Genomic DNA, 14,245 nt, shown 5'->3' with positions numbered 1-14,245 from the left:
TCAATATTTGTGTGGCTACCATTATTTTCCAGCACTGCCTTAACCCTCTCGGGCATGGAGTTCACCAGAGCTTCACAGGTTGCCACTGGAGACCTCTTCCACTCCTCCATGATGAAATCACGGAGCTGGTGGATGTTAGAGACCTTGTGCTCCACCACCTTCCATTTGAGGATGCCCCACAGAGACTCAATAGGGTTTAGGTCTGGAGACATGCTTGGCCAGTCCATCACCTTTACCCTCAGTTTATTTAGCAAGGCAGTGGTCATCTTGGAGGTGTGTTTAGGGTTGTTATGTTGGAATACCGCCCTGTGGCCCAGTCTCCGAAGGGAGGCAATCATGCTCTGCTTCAGTATGTCACAGTACATGTTGGCAGTCATGGTTCCCTCAATGAACTGTAGCTCCTCAGTGCCGGCAGCACTCATGCAGCCCCAGACCATGACACTTCCACCACCATGCTTGACTGTAGGCAAGACACACTTGTCTTTGTAATCCTCACCTGGTTGCTGCCATACATGCTTGACACCATCTGAACCAAATAAGTTTATCTTGGTCTCATCAGACCATAGGACATGGTTCCAGTAACCCATGTCCTTAGTCTGCTTGTCTTCAGCAAACTGTTTGCGGGCTTTCTTGTGCATTATCTTTAGAAGAGGCTTCCTTCCAGGACGACAGCCATGCAGACCAATTTGATGCAGTGTGCAGCGTATGATCTGAGCACTGACAGGCTGAACCCCCCACCCCTTCAACCTCTGCAGCAATGCTGGCAGCACTTATACGTCTATTTCCCAAAGACAACCTTTGGATATGACGCTGAGCACGTGCACTCAACTTCTTTGATTGACCATGTTCTCAGTGAAACTTGTCCTGTTAAACCGCTGTATGGTCTTGGCTACTGTGCTGCAGCTCAGTTTAAATGTCTTGTTAATCTTATAGCATAGGCCATCTTTATGTAGAGCAACAATTCCTTTTTTCAGATCCTCAGAGAGTTCTTTGCCATAAAATGCCATGTTGAACTTCCAGTGACCAGCATGAGAGAGTGAGAGCGATAACACCAATTTTAACACACCTGCTCACCATTCACACCTGAGACCTTGTAACACTAATGAGTCATGACACCGGGGAGTGAAAATGGCTAATTGGGTCCAATTTGGACATTTTCACTTAGGGGTGTACTCACTAGTGTTTCCAGCGGTTTAGACACTAATGGCTGTGTTGAGTTATTTTGAGGGGACAGCAAATTTTCACTGTTATACAAGCTGTACACTTACTACTTTACATTGTAGCAAAGTGTCATTTCTTCAGTGCTGTCACATGAAAAGATATAATAAAATATTTACAAAAATGTACATACAGACAGACACACTCACACCACTGCTTGCCAGCACATTTCTCCTCATGAATCTCTGCAGTCTCCTGATATTTCCACCCTCATCCAGCCCCCTCCAGCTTTGCAGCTCTCAGTGGCTCTCCTATGACTCACCCCTCCTCCCTTGCTGGCAAACTCTCACGAGAGTAAGAGAGAGCTGGGCATGATGTCATTAACCTAGGCTTTTTACCAGACAAGGAAGAGGAAGTGGACTGTATTAGGTATTTACTGGCAGAAGAAAAAAAAATGTTTTACTATCCAAAGTTAAAACAACAAGGACAGAGAATTTAATAGATGGAAAGATGAAAAAATTACGGAAGGTCCGCTTTTGTAAAATCTGGACCAAATGAAAAGTAGTGCCATTCCCCGTGGCAGCAATCTGTTGGTATTGCTTATTTTTTAACCTGGCCCAAGAACCCAAATCGCCGCAAAATGCGAGACGCGTTTGCGATTCCTGGTACTTTCAATGGCACCCCAATCGTGGGGTGATTTTGACGCAATTTTCGCCCGACGAATTGCTGTAAGATTGAGCAAACAGAATCGCCAGACGCCTGTCGTCCAAAAGAATTTCCGAACCTTCTTTTGGGTGACAGGCATCCCATGATTCTGTTTGCATGATTTTACAGCAATTGGGGCACCATTGAAACACGCCTCTCGCGTTTTGCGGCGACTCAGGATCATGGGTAGAATCACGGCACCTCTGCCCATGACATGGAACGCCATGGTGTGAAGTGAACAGAGCCTTAAAATCCAACCTCAGACAAAATCTTTGTTGTAGTTTTGGATAGAGTGGGGAAGGGTTAAAGTGACACTAATCTCTGGTTTAAAAATATAAAACTCTGAGGATGTATCCCTAAAGCGATTGTAATAAAAAACTAAAAAAAGAAGAAGAAAAACAAACATCTCTATACTTATTTGCTCTGTGCAATGGAATTACGCAGAGTGGCCCGAACATCCTCTTCTTGGGTCTCCCACCGGCGCTCCTAGCTCCTCTTTGTCTAGTGCCAAACGGGAAGCACTCGTGCGCGCTTGCTCCCGAGCCCTGCTGCTGCATTCATTTACATAGACAGCAGGATTCGGCCCCGCCCCCCTACACCCTCATCTCTGGAGTTGATTGACAGGAGCAGGAGCCAATGGCTCCCGCTGCTATCAATGTGCCCAATAAGAAGGGAGACAGTGGCAGGAGACGCTGTTCTCATGCACGTCACTGGATCAGATTGGGTTTAGGTAAGAGTAAGGGGGGCAGGGGGATCCATCAGCAGAGTAGGTTTTTTACCCTAATACATAGAATGCATCAAGGTAAAAAACCTTGAGGCTTTAGAACCACTTTCTTTTTTAAACCAGGATTGCTTTTATTGAACAATTTTGTGGTACAGTTTTAGCAAAGGAAAGACATGACAAAACATATCAACCTAATAACAAAATGCCACCATACATAGGATGCGTGGTGTATATGCAAAGGAATGTCAGAAAATAGACAGGTAACACTCATAACAGCCATGGCTGCCAGATCTTTGCATATTTCTTAGGACAGTTCCTGCTGATATACAGGGCCGGATTAAGAGCATCATGGGCTTGGTGCTGAGGATTTTGAAGGGCCTTAAGGGCCGTGCCTTGGCATGCACCCAGAGGAGGAAGGGTGCAGCCATGCATGCCTAATTCAACATGGGATGCGGTCTCTGAAGCCCATAAACACATCCATGCATCGGCAACTGTCCCTCCTTGTCCGGTCTTCGCGCTGTGTGGGGAGGTTCTGAAGGTGCTGCCTGGGGAAGCGAGCATAGAAGCCAGACTTCTGTGTTTACAAGTGACAGAAGAGCGGTAACAGTGAATATGGCCAACCCAGGGCCTATATAAAAGGTAGGGGCCTGGAGCTGCAGCTCCAATAGCCCCTACGTTAATCTGGCCCTGCTGATATAGGTCAGCTTATACATAGGTAACACTGCGTCAATTGCAGACTCCCATGAGGCTAGAGATGGGGGAGGGGGAGAGGCACCAACTACAAAAGAATTTCTTACTTAGCGTGCCTCTGTTCATTATCCTGAATGCCCAATAAGGTGAGCTCAGAAGTCTTAGAACCACTTTAACTCAAAAAGCCCCCTCCAAATGTCCAAAATCCTTTTTTTTTTTTTTTTTGGATGGCTAAATTAGTTCCCTATGATCCCTCTTGATTGCTCCTGAGATGGACTAGATACTATGGATTATAGACTATGGGATTTGTAGTGTGCATAGAGGAATGCACATGACCACAACTAACATCCACTGTGCATTATAAACAAACTGAGGGGGAAAAGGAGAGGTTCTTGAGCTCACAGAAGACATTACAAGGAGTCAGAGAAAACACAATAAGAAACAAATACATGAAATATAAATTAAAGGGCCATTAAGCAGTGGATGTGTATTAATTATATCTATAGAAAAGGGGTAATGTTTGGTATCACTTTAAACTGAACTTCTGTCTTGTTTTTGCTGTTTTGGGACAATTTCTAACTATTTCTTTACCCATTGACGCCTGACTTTTCATATTTACTCACATCTGTCATCCGCTGTTTTTTTTTTTTCCAGCTATGGGATTTGGCCTTACAGAATTTTCAAAAATCATGGAATACCAGGTCCTAAACCCCTGCCATTTATTGGGACTTTTCTTGAAAACAAAAATGTAAGTATTTAATCTTAATCTTTTTTTGGCAAAGTTTTATGTTAACCAGATTTAGAAATATCTCTAAAACCAAAGGGCTTGCTTACATATTTGTGGTGACTGGGGTTTTTCTGCACTGGATAAACGCAGTCATTGCAAGCCCAGATCGCAAGGATAACTTGCCACAAATGTGTGTCAGTGTTTAATTGTAAGTCTTGTAACCTTGCTGCACATTTTCACTGGCAAGTTGTACAGTTGCAGAGCACATAACCACTTTAAGACTGGAAGGATTTGCCCCCTTAATGACCAGGCCACTTTTTTCAACTTGGCACTGTGTGACTTTAACTGACAATTGCGCGGTCATGCAATGCTGTACCCAAACAAAATTTATGTCCTTTTTTCCCACAAACAGAGCTTTCTTATGGTGGTATTTGATCCCCTCTGCGCTTTTTATTTTTTGCGATATTAATAAAAAAATGGGAACATTTTGAGAAAAAATTACATTTTCTACTTTGTCTTTTAAAAAATATCCAATATACTAAATTTTTGTCATATATTTTGGCCAAAATGTATTTAGCTACATGTCTTTTTTTGGTTTGCGCAAAAGTTATAGCGTCTACAATCTATGGTGTAAATACTGGAATTTATGCAGCTTTTACTTTCTGACTGCCTATCTCATTTCTTGAAGTGCTAAAATGGCAGGGCAGTACAAACCCCGCCCCCAAATTACCACTTATTGGAAAGTAGACATCCTAAGGAATGTCCTGAGAGGCATGTTGAGCCCATTGAATATTACATTTTTTTGTCATTTTTTTGTCATTTCACATATACCCATGGCATGTGTGAGCAATATATCATTTAGTGACAACTTTGTGTAGAAAAAAAAAACTTATAATTTTCCCGAAACTTGTGGCAAAATATAAAATATTTCATTGACTCACCATGCCTCTCAGCAAATATCTTGGATTGTCTACTTTGCAAAATGCTGTCATTTGGGGGGGTTTAGTGCTATCTTGAAATTTCAGGCCGCCGAAACTGTGACAGGTAGTGAGGAAATAAAATAAGCAATTTAAGCCATTAGAAAACCTGAAGGCGATGATTGGTTTTCGGGGTCCTGTACACAGCTAAGCTCCCAAAAAGTCTCACACATGTGGTATCCCTGTACTCAGGAGAAGCAGCAGAATGTATTTTGGGGTGTAATTTCACATATACCAATGTCATGCATGAGCAATATATAATTTAGTGTAAATAAAAACAAAACAAAAAAAACAAACAAATTGTAATTTTCCCGAAACTTATGGCAAAATATAAAATACTCCATGGACTCAGCATGCCTCTCAGCAAATAGCTTTGGGTGTCTACTTTCCAAAAAGGGGTCATTTGGGGGGTGTTACATTGAACTGTCCTGGCATTTTATGCTAAATCTTAGCCATGCATCACTCACTTTTCTAACCACTTGAAGACCAAGCCTTTTCTGTGACTTTTTGTTTACATGAAAAAACATATTTTTTTTACTTAAAAATTACTTTGAACCCCCATACATTATATATTTTTTTAAAGCAGCGACCCTACAGAACAAAATGGTGGATGTTGCAACTTTTTTCGTCACACGGTATTTGCGCACAGATTTTCCAACCACAATTTTTGCAAAAATACACTATATAATTCCTAATTGTTTGGTAAAATTTAAAGGATGATCTTATGCAGAGTACATAGATACCAAACATGACATGCTTTAAAATTGCACATGCCCGTGCAGCGGCAACAAACTACGTACATTTTATAAAAGCCTTTAAAAGTCTTTACGGGTTACCACTTTGGACTTACAGAGGAGGTCTCCTGCAAGAATTACTGCCCTCGACCTGGCGTTCATGGCGATACTTCACATGCATGCTGCTATTGCTGTTTACATATGACACTAGACGCTTGAGTGAGCATTTGTGCGCAAGCACGTGGGGACAGGGGTGCTTGAATATTTTTTTTTTTATTATGTTTTTTTCTTTTTCTTGACACCTTCCCTTTCATTTTTTTTTTTTATTATTTTTATTATTATCACAGTGAATTTAAATATCCCATATAATAGCAATCTGTAGTGACAGGTACTCTTTTTTTAAAAAAAATTGGGGTCTTTTAGACTCTAGATCTCTCCTCTGCCCTTAAAGCATCTGACCACACCAAGATTGGTGTGATAAGATGCTTTCCCAATTTCCCAATGGCGCTGTTTATTTCTTGCGAAACCGAAGTGATGAAATGCTCGTAGCTTCCGGTATCTTAGGCCATAGAGATGATTGGAGCCATTCTCGTCTTCAATCAGCTCTATGGTTAGATAATTGAACCACGGGCTGCACTCTCTGGTTTCTCGGTGGGACAGGAGAGGCAGAGAAAAACCATGGATGGCGGTGGGAGGGGGGGTGTTAGCCGACCACTGGCTGTAAAAAACATTACCAAGATGATGCCTGAATCTGCAGGCATCATCCTGGTATAACCACCCAAAGTCCAGCAACATACCACCAGTACATTGCTGGTCCTTGTTTGGCATATATTGTAGGGTTTTTTTTTTTATGCAGTCTGTGGGCTGAACAAAAAAAAGAAAACCTTACAGATTCCTTCATCCACATCGATCAATGTGGATGAAGAAATATCTGCCAGAAAATGTGTAGTATACCCATCATTAGACCGCCCAAAACATCCACCCATTTCTCTAATGATGGGCATACATGATGAAAGCCATGTATGCCTGTTTTTTTTTAACTGCGGTGGTGAAATCACCTCCTACAACGCTGCCATCATAGATTTCCATATATGCTGAGCGCAAAATGCCGTTTGTGTCAGAATATATATAAATCAGTGTGGCAGCTGATTGGTGTACCTGCAAGGCAAACTGGATAGATAGAACAGTAAAAATAAAACATTACATTGGTACCTGAAAAGTAAAAAATGGTTACAAATGAAAAACAGTAACAATAAAGTACAGTAAAAGTAGAAAGAGTAGAAGTAGAAGAGCAGAGTAAGAACAGAAAAATAACTCAAACGACAACTATTTTTGGCTTTTTTATTTTATGCTTTTTTTTTTTCTTTTTTTCAACTTTTTTTTACACTTTTTTTTTTTTTACACTTTTTATTTCTTCAACTGTAAAACGTTCTAGCTTAGGGTCTCTCAAAATTACGATAGCCATCGAACATCTTTCGAGACACTGTGTAAGTGTGCCCTAGACTGTGCCGTGCTGTACCCTATGCTAATACTCCACTAGTGTGTGGTAGCGTTCAAAACATTCCCCGATGCAGAGACCAGGTTGGCCAGGACAGGTGGGACAATAAGTGCGGGTGTCATGCCTAAATCCGTGCTTGCTACAGACACGACATCGTCTTTGGTGGTATGTTTGGGTAGGGGTACTCGGGATGGCATAAGGAAAATGCCTCTCATGCAGCCGGCTCACTGCATCTAGTAGGGGAAGTTGGGCAGGAGCACCTCCTGGAACAGGTAGGCACTGATGATCTCAACCTGGAATTTTAGGAAGGATCCACTTCGTCCTGATGCTTTGTATAGCACAAAAGCGTTCAGCAAAGCCAATTGGAATAAATAAACAGACACTTTTTTGTACCAGCGCCTGGCTTTATGGGCAACTAAGTATGGCGACAAAAGCTGGTCGTTGAGGTCCTTTCCCCCCCCCCATATTAAGGTTGTAGTCGTGGACACAGAGGGGCTTCTCCAAAACACCAGCTGCCGTAGGAATTTGGAACGTCGTCTCTGTGTGAAGGGAGGACAGAACGAAAACATTCCGTGTATCCCTCCACTTCACTGCAAGCAATTTGTCAGTTTTCAAGCAGGCTCTCTCCCCCCGACTAGACGAGAATCTACAAGCCGTTGGGGGAAGCCCCAGCGATTAGGTCGCACGGTACCACATGTGCCAATTCTGAATAAGGGTGACACCAAGTCCCACACAATCTTGCCGCTGCTCCCTATGCAGTCTGGTCATTTGGGGGGCTCCACAGTGCTATCTTTACCCTCGTAAACATGAAAACGAACTGTATAGCCTGTGGCTCTGTCACAGAGCTTATACAGCTTGACCCCGTATCTGGCACGCTTGCTGGGGATAAACTGCTTGAAAGCAAGGCAGCCAGAAAACTTAATCAGGGACTCGCAGGAACGCAGACAACTTGTTTGGGGGTAAACAAGGCTGCAAACCGCTGATTGAAGTGGTTTGTGAGGGGCTGAATTTTGTGGTGCCGGTCATATCCAGGGTCTCCCCAAGGATGACAGAGTTCATTGTCACTGAAATGCATGAACCGCAGAATTTGCTTGTATCTCCCCCTGGCCATGCATGCAAAAAACACGCGCATATGGAGGATTGGGTTAGTGGACCAATATGACCGCAATTCACTCCTTTTAGTTATGCCCATGTTGAGGGATAGGCCCAGAAACGTTTTAAACTCAGAAACTGTTATAGGTTTCCAGCCAAATTCTCTGGCATGAAACGAATTTGGATGTGCGGTGATGAATTGACCAGCATATAAATTGCTTTGGTCCACAATAGATTTGTAAAGATCTTCCGTGAAAAACCGCTCATAAAAGTCAAGGGAAGTAAAATTGTTTCCACCTGAATTCTGGGTTAAGCAGTGAATGGGGGAAGTACGGGCGCTGTAGAATCTGTGGGCTGCCAATTAGGATATGCCAGCGCATCAGGGAGGACACTATGGGCTTGACGGGCCTGTGTTTGAATTCTTGGTGGTTGTGGGCCACTACTAGTGCTAGCCACCGCACCAGCTTGAACTGCACTTCACGGACTCGCCACGTCACCAAGTGTTACTGCAGTGCTGGTTTCACTATGACCAGGGTGTACTAGGCTGCTGGTGCTTACCAGTTCACCAGAAGTTTGAGCGGCACTAGTACCAACACTCTGCTGCATACGAGCACCCTGCGATCTCTGCACCTCAGCAACTCCAGGACGGGGTCAGAGACGCCTGACCTTAACCGGGACCCCTCCATCGTCGGAGCTATCTGTCAGGGAGCCACTGCTCTCTACAGGTTCCTGCTTCTGCCAGTGAGGCTTCCCCATTGCTCTCATCTGACAGTATCCTGTAGGCCTCTTCATTAGTGTACCTCCGTTTGGACATTTTAGTCACTAAATTTATCGGTACCTAGTGTGACTCACAGGTAAAAAAGCACCTGGTTGTCGAGGGCTATTTGAAACGCTAAAAAAAAACTGCTAGTGCTAACAGAGATCAGGCCTCAGAGATCACAGCTAACGCTGCGGTTTTGTGTGATGTGTTTTTGGAAGTGACAGTAATCTATTGATTACTGCACTTGCCTGGGTGGGGTGGGGTGGGCTGGGCAGAGGGGCTAAACGCAGGTGCTGGCAGGTATCGTGGCGATCCTGCTAACGCTGCATTTTGGGAACCCTAAACTATTGGGGACACTAGTATACAGTAGTTCTGATCAGATCAAAGATATTGATCCATTCAAATACTATACTAGTAATGGAGGTGTTTAGTGTGTGCATGTGTGTGTATGTGTGTGTTACTGGTATTTAAAGAGTTCAATTATATTTCTAACTATGCGGCGGGGATCTGCGCTGCCCTAGACTGACGCTAACTAGCGTTAACGCTGACTAATGTCACCTGTGACACTAATAATAGTGATCAGAAAAAAAAACTGTACACTATAAAAGTGACATTGTGACAGGGCAATGAAGGGGTTAACTGGGGGTGATCAGGGGGTTAAATCTTTATTGAGGGGGTGGCGGGTATCCTAAACCTATTTGGGACAGAAACTAACTGTCGCAAGGCACACTATTACAGAAATAGAAAAACCACTATATACTGTATATAGTGTGCACTGTGACAGGGGGTGTAGGGGTTAACTGGGGGGTGATCGGGGGGGCCTAGCTAGGTGTGTGTATGTGTGCTGTTGGTGTACTCACAGTTAGATGTTCTCTTCTCTCACGCTGGAATCAAAAAGGACTCCAGGAGGGAAGAGAACACCATTTCCTGTGCCTGTGTTTATAAAATGTAGGCACAGTTCGGTCTGGGATTGGTCAGAACCAATCGCCAGGCCCAGGCCAAAAATCATTGGCCTGGACCTGATGACTGATCGCTTCTGAACTGAATCAGACCATCGCATAGACCTACGTCGCTTTGCCTGTACGAGCCACCCTGCCGCAGTAAAAAAGGCAGCAGGTGGTCGGAAACTGGTTTTTGTAGTATAGCTGTAGTAAGTTTTGTAGTATAGCAAGGAGTAACCATCTGGTCCCGGGGGCCTTGCCTGTCCTTGAATTAGCTATAGCCGTCGCTAGCTCTGTCGACTTGAGAGGCTCTTCTAGAGGCGCCAACTCCTCCTCCGAGAGGCACAGCAGGCCCGATTGTTGTATAAATGCCTGGATGGCAATCCATTTATCTGGGTCCTCAACTTGTGAGTTCTATTGTGGAAGATTTTAGAGCAATGTGTAATATTTCTGAAAGACCTCCGCTATCTCTTCAGTCGCGTGAACTTTATTCTGGTTGACAGAAAGTATCTTGGGTATGAATGTCTGGGCCTGTTGGTTCTTAAGAGGTCACGCAAGAATTTTCCCACATTTATCACTGTGATCATAAAAAGTGTGCTTGCACTAAGCCAGGGTAGCTTTGGCTCTGGTCAAAGCCAATGAGCGCAATTCATCTCTGAGGGCAGTGAGTTCTTCTGGCCAGAGATTTCTAATGGGTGGCTTCAATAATTCAGATTCTATCCAACAGCTCTGCCACCTGTTTTGTTCTCTCCTTTTTAAGATGAGAACCTAGTTTGATCAACACTCCCCTAATGTACCTCTTCTGGGCTTCCCATACCATCAAAGGTGGGCTGTCTGGAGTTATGTTGGAGGTAAAGAATTGGCGAAGCTCCCTCGAGATTTCTGCCGATACATCTGATCTTGGATCAAGGAATCGTTTAGCTTCCATCTCCATTGTTTCTGTATTGGTGGCCGTAAATCCAGATCCATTAGAACTGGAGCGTGATCTGACTAAGTGATAGATCCAATGGATGCTGAAAGAACCCTGGACAGAAGTGACTGTGGAAGCATAAATAAATCGATTCGAGTGTAAGAGTCATGAGGCGGAGAGTAGAAGCTGTAGTCCCTCCTGTTCAGATTGAGTATCCTCCAAACATCCATTAGTTGGAATGCTTGGAAATTTTTCTTAAGCCATTTCAGGGTCGCATAGGAGATATGAGATGCACCGCTCGAGGCATCCAGGGTGAGGTCTATGGAAAAATTAATATCCCCTCCCAGAATCACTGCGCCTTCCGCAAAGTCTCTCAATTTGGTCATGATTAGTTCTAGGAAATCAATCTGATTCGAATTCAGTAGGTAGAGGTTAACCAGTGTGACAATATTGGAACCTATAGGAAGAGAAGAAAGGCACAGAGAAAACCAAAGGGGGGTAGAGAAGAGTAGAGAGAAAACAAGAAGGAAAGAAGAAAAAAAGTGAGGAAACTGAGGAAAGAGCGAAAAAGAGCAGTTTACATATACATATACCCCAAATCGGGTATACCTATATGCCTGTGACATAGGTGAGAACTAATCTCGAAACACCCAGAGAGCCAGTCCGCTCCGCCCCTCACGACGGAAGTGGAACGGAGTGGATGGACAGATGTTACCCAAGATGGGAACGAGGAAGGGCACGGTATGAGTCAGAGGTGCTTGACCCCGGCCATTTCCCAATTTAGTATAAGCTACATGTATAGGCTTCTTAGAGCCTTGAGCAAAACAAAAAAAAAAAAAAATCCTTAAAACCCATGGAGAAAGAGATGAACTCCCCACCGAGAAAAAGGGAAAACGTCCCCCAATTCTCAGTTGCAAATACCGGGGAGGCCAGAGCGCATTAAATACACTATCAATCTAAACGTAACTCTAAACGTTATCTCCCAAATATCCAGCAGAGGAGCACCTACCCCACACAACAAAATTAAAAGGGGGGGAGTGGACAGTTAAACCATCTTGTATAAAAGTTACAAACAAGCCTCTATAACAGTATATATATGTCTAAAGAACTGTGAGCACATTACCATTGACCTCATTGACAACGCTATCCCACCGCAGCTTGGCAGAGGAGTGTGGCACAGAGGGAACTGGCTCCAACAGGACTGCAATGAAATACGGGTATGGGGCTTGCTGGAAAGCATGCATGAGAAGGATGGGGGAACAAGAGTGGGGAAAAAAAGGAAAGGAGGGGGAGGGGCGGGGGGAGGGGGAAGAAGAGAGGGAGGGGAGGGGGAGGGGGAGGGCAAGGGAACAGGAAGGGGAGGGAAGGCGGAAAAGGAGGAGGAAACAAGTTCCTTACATCCCACCTGGATGAAGGATCAGAGCCACAGTTACCATGCCCCAGGACCGAAGCCAAAGCCACAGGCTCTGCATACCACAATAATTTCAAATAATAAACATCAATTAAAGGCCCTCTGTAGACCTACACCCCACCACACAACATCCATTCCTGGTCTATTAAGGTGGGTCAAGTCTGGAATAAGAAATCCCCCACCACGATCCATTATTCAGGGGCAGTCTCACGGGGAACCGGGAAGCCAACCCAGAGCCCCCAAGCCCCCATCCACAGGAAACAACAACAAAAGAGATCCTTGGCAGTACATCCAGCTCAGCCTCCCAACCCGACCGTCCTCTGGCTCAATCAAAGAGAGGTTCGAAAGGTCGGGTGATGGAGCATCATCCATCACCACAGTTGTGGGCAGCAAGGCCCCCGAGGAGGACAGTCCCCAATAGGGACACAGGGCTGCAGCCATGCGCCGCAAGCCGGGTCAGTACAATCCAAAAAGTCAAGTTGCAGTACTCACAGTTCAGTTTTTAGGCTTTTCAGGATTCCGATGGGATCTCCATTGCCTGGACTCTGGTCATCCTTCTTCCCCTTGGTGGATAATGCTGCAGGCCCGGCCGGAGGCCACGGGACCCTGGACGGGAGTCACGGCTCGGGATTCTGCTCAGCCAATCCGGCAATGGGATTGGCTCTATTTACAGGAATCGGAACAGGTCCGGCAAGTCAGCATGGCGCCTCAGGAGAAAAGACGAGCCTCCTCTGGGGATGGTCAGCTACAGGGGAAATCCCCAATGTAATGTGATCTCCGGCCGCCTAAGCTTCACCAGAAGAAGCTTCAGCATGGCTCTGCGTTGCAGGGTGGCCCTGGATATATCTGGATAAACTGAGATTTCTGCCCCATCAAAATCAATCGGTCCCTTGAACCAAGCTTCCCAAAGTACCCTCTCCTTCTGGGCGTACCAATGCAGGCAGCAGATCACGTCCTGAGGGCGAACTGGATCTGTCGCTTGGGCCCCAGCGCCCTGTGAATTCTATCAAACTCCAGGTTTGTCTGAGGGTCAGGATCCATCAGCTGATGAAGGATCGCACTCCCCATCTCAGAAAGGTTTTCCGCACCTGTTTCCTCTGGTATGCCCCGGAGCCGCAAGTTGTCCAGGTCCTCCATGTGGAGCTGTGCTTCTGCCAGTTGGTCTTGATGTGCCACCTGACCCTGTTCCAGTTGGGACACCCGGAGTTGCAAGGCACCCACCGCAGACTCCCCTCTGGACAGACGTTCGTCCAGGTGTGAGATCTCAGTACGAATTTGCTGAAAGTCCCAGTGGTGTTGCTCTGCCAGCTGGGCCACCATTACCTCCAGGTCCGCCTTGGGAGGCAGCACCCTTAGCAGGGTTTTAAAGTCCGGATTCTCAGCTGTGGAGTGTATAAAGGAGCCTTGAGAGGCAGACAACTGTCCCGCTGGATCTAGGGAGGCCGACCTTCCAGCCAACGGGTCGACCATGGTATACTGCGAGGCCGCCATCAGCGTGGGAGGTTGCTGACCAGTAGGCCCCAGCGCGCTAGGTGGACTCGGCAGTGGAGTCCTTGGGGAAGACCCTAGGGAGTCCGGGAAGAATTTGCTGATAGTTGCTGTAGAAGGCACCTTAGATGTTCCTCTGGTCTTTCTCCGTTTTTGAACGCTCATGGCAGCCGAGAAAGAATGCGAAAGAGCAGGCTAGGGTGGCCGGGGAACGGGAGCTCCATCAGTAAACGTCCTTACTCGGCCATGTCCAAGCCATGCACCCTAGTAAAGGGAATTTTTAAGGCGTCAGCATATCTAGACATTTTGGACAATTTCATGCTCCCAACTTTGTGGGAACAGTTTGGGGATAGCCCCTTCCTGTTCCAACATGACTGCGCGCCAGTGAACAAAGCAAGGTCCCATTGAGAAGCTTTCTCTTGACTTTCTG

General features: G+C 45.4%; 1 protein-coding gene across 1 annotated transcript in view; it reads left to right on the top strand.

Annotated features, from left to right (window-relative positions):
- Positions 1 to 14,245, top strand: part of LOC309554878 (cytochrome P450 3A24-like) — a 54,392-nt gene that overhangs the window by 6,618 nt on the left and 33,529 nt on the right. The window contains exon 2 of the mRNA XM_082256602.1: positions 3,932 to 4,025. Within this exon, the coding sequence (XP_082112728.1) occupies positions 3,932 to 4,025 (94 nt within the window). The remainder of the gene's footprint in view (positions 1 to 3,931; positions 4,026 to 14,245) is intronic.

Source organism: Pelophylax lessonae (genome assembly GCF_965119305.1).
Source record: "Pelophylax lessonae genome assembly, chromosome: 1".
Lineage (NCBI taxonomy): Eukaryota > Metazoa > Chordata > Amphibia > Anura > Ranidae > Pelophylax > Pelophylax lessonae.
The sequence above is the reverse complement of the archived record's forward strand: the minus strand, read 5'-3'. Positions and strand labels throughout refer to the sequence as shown.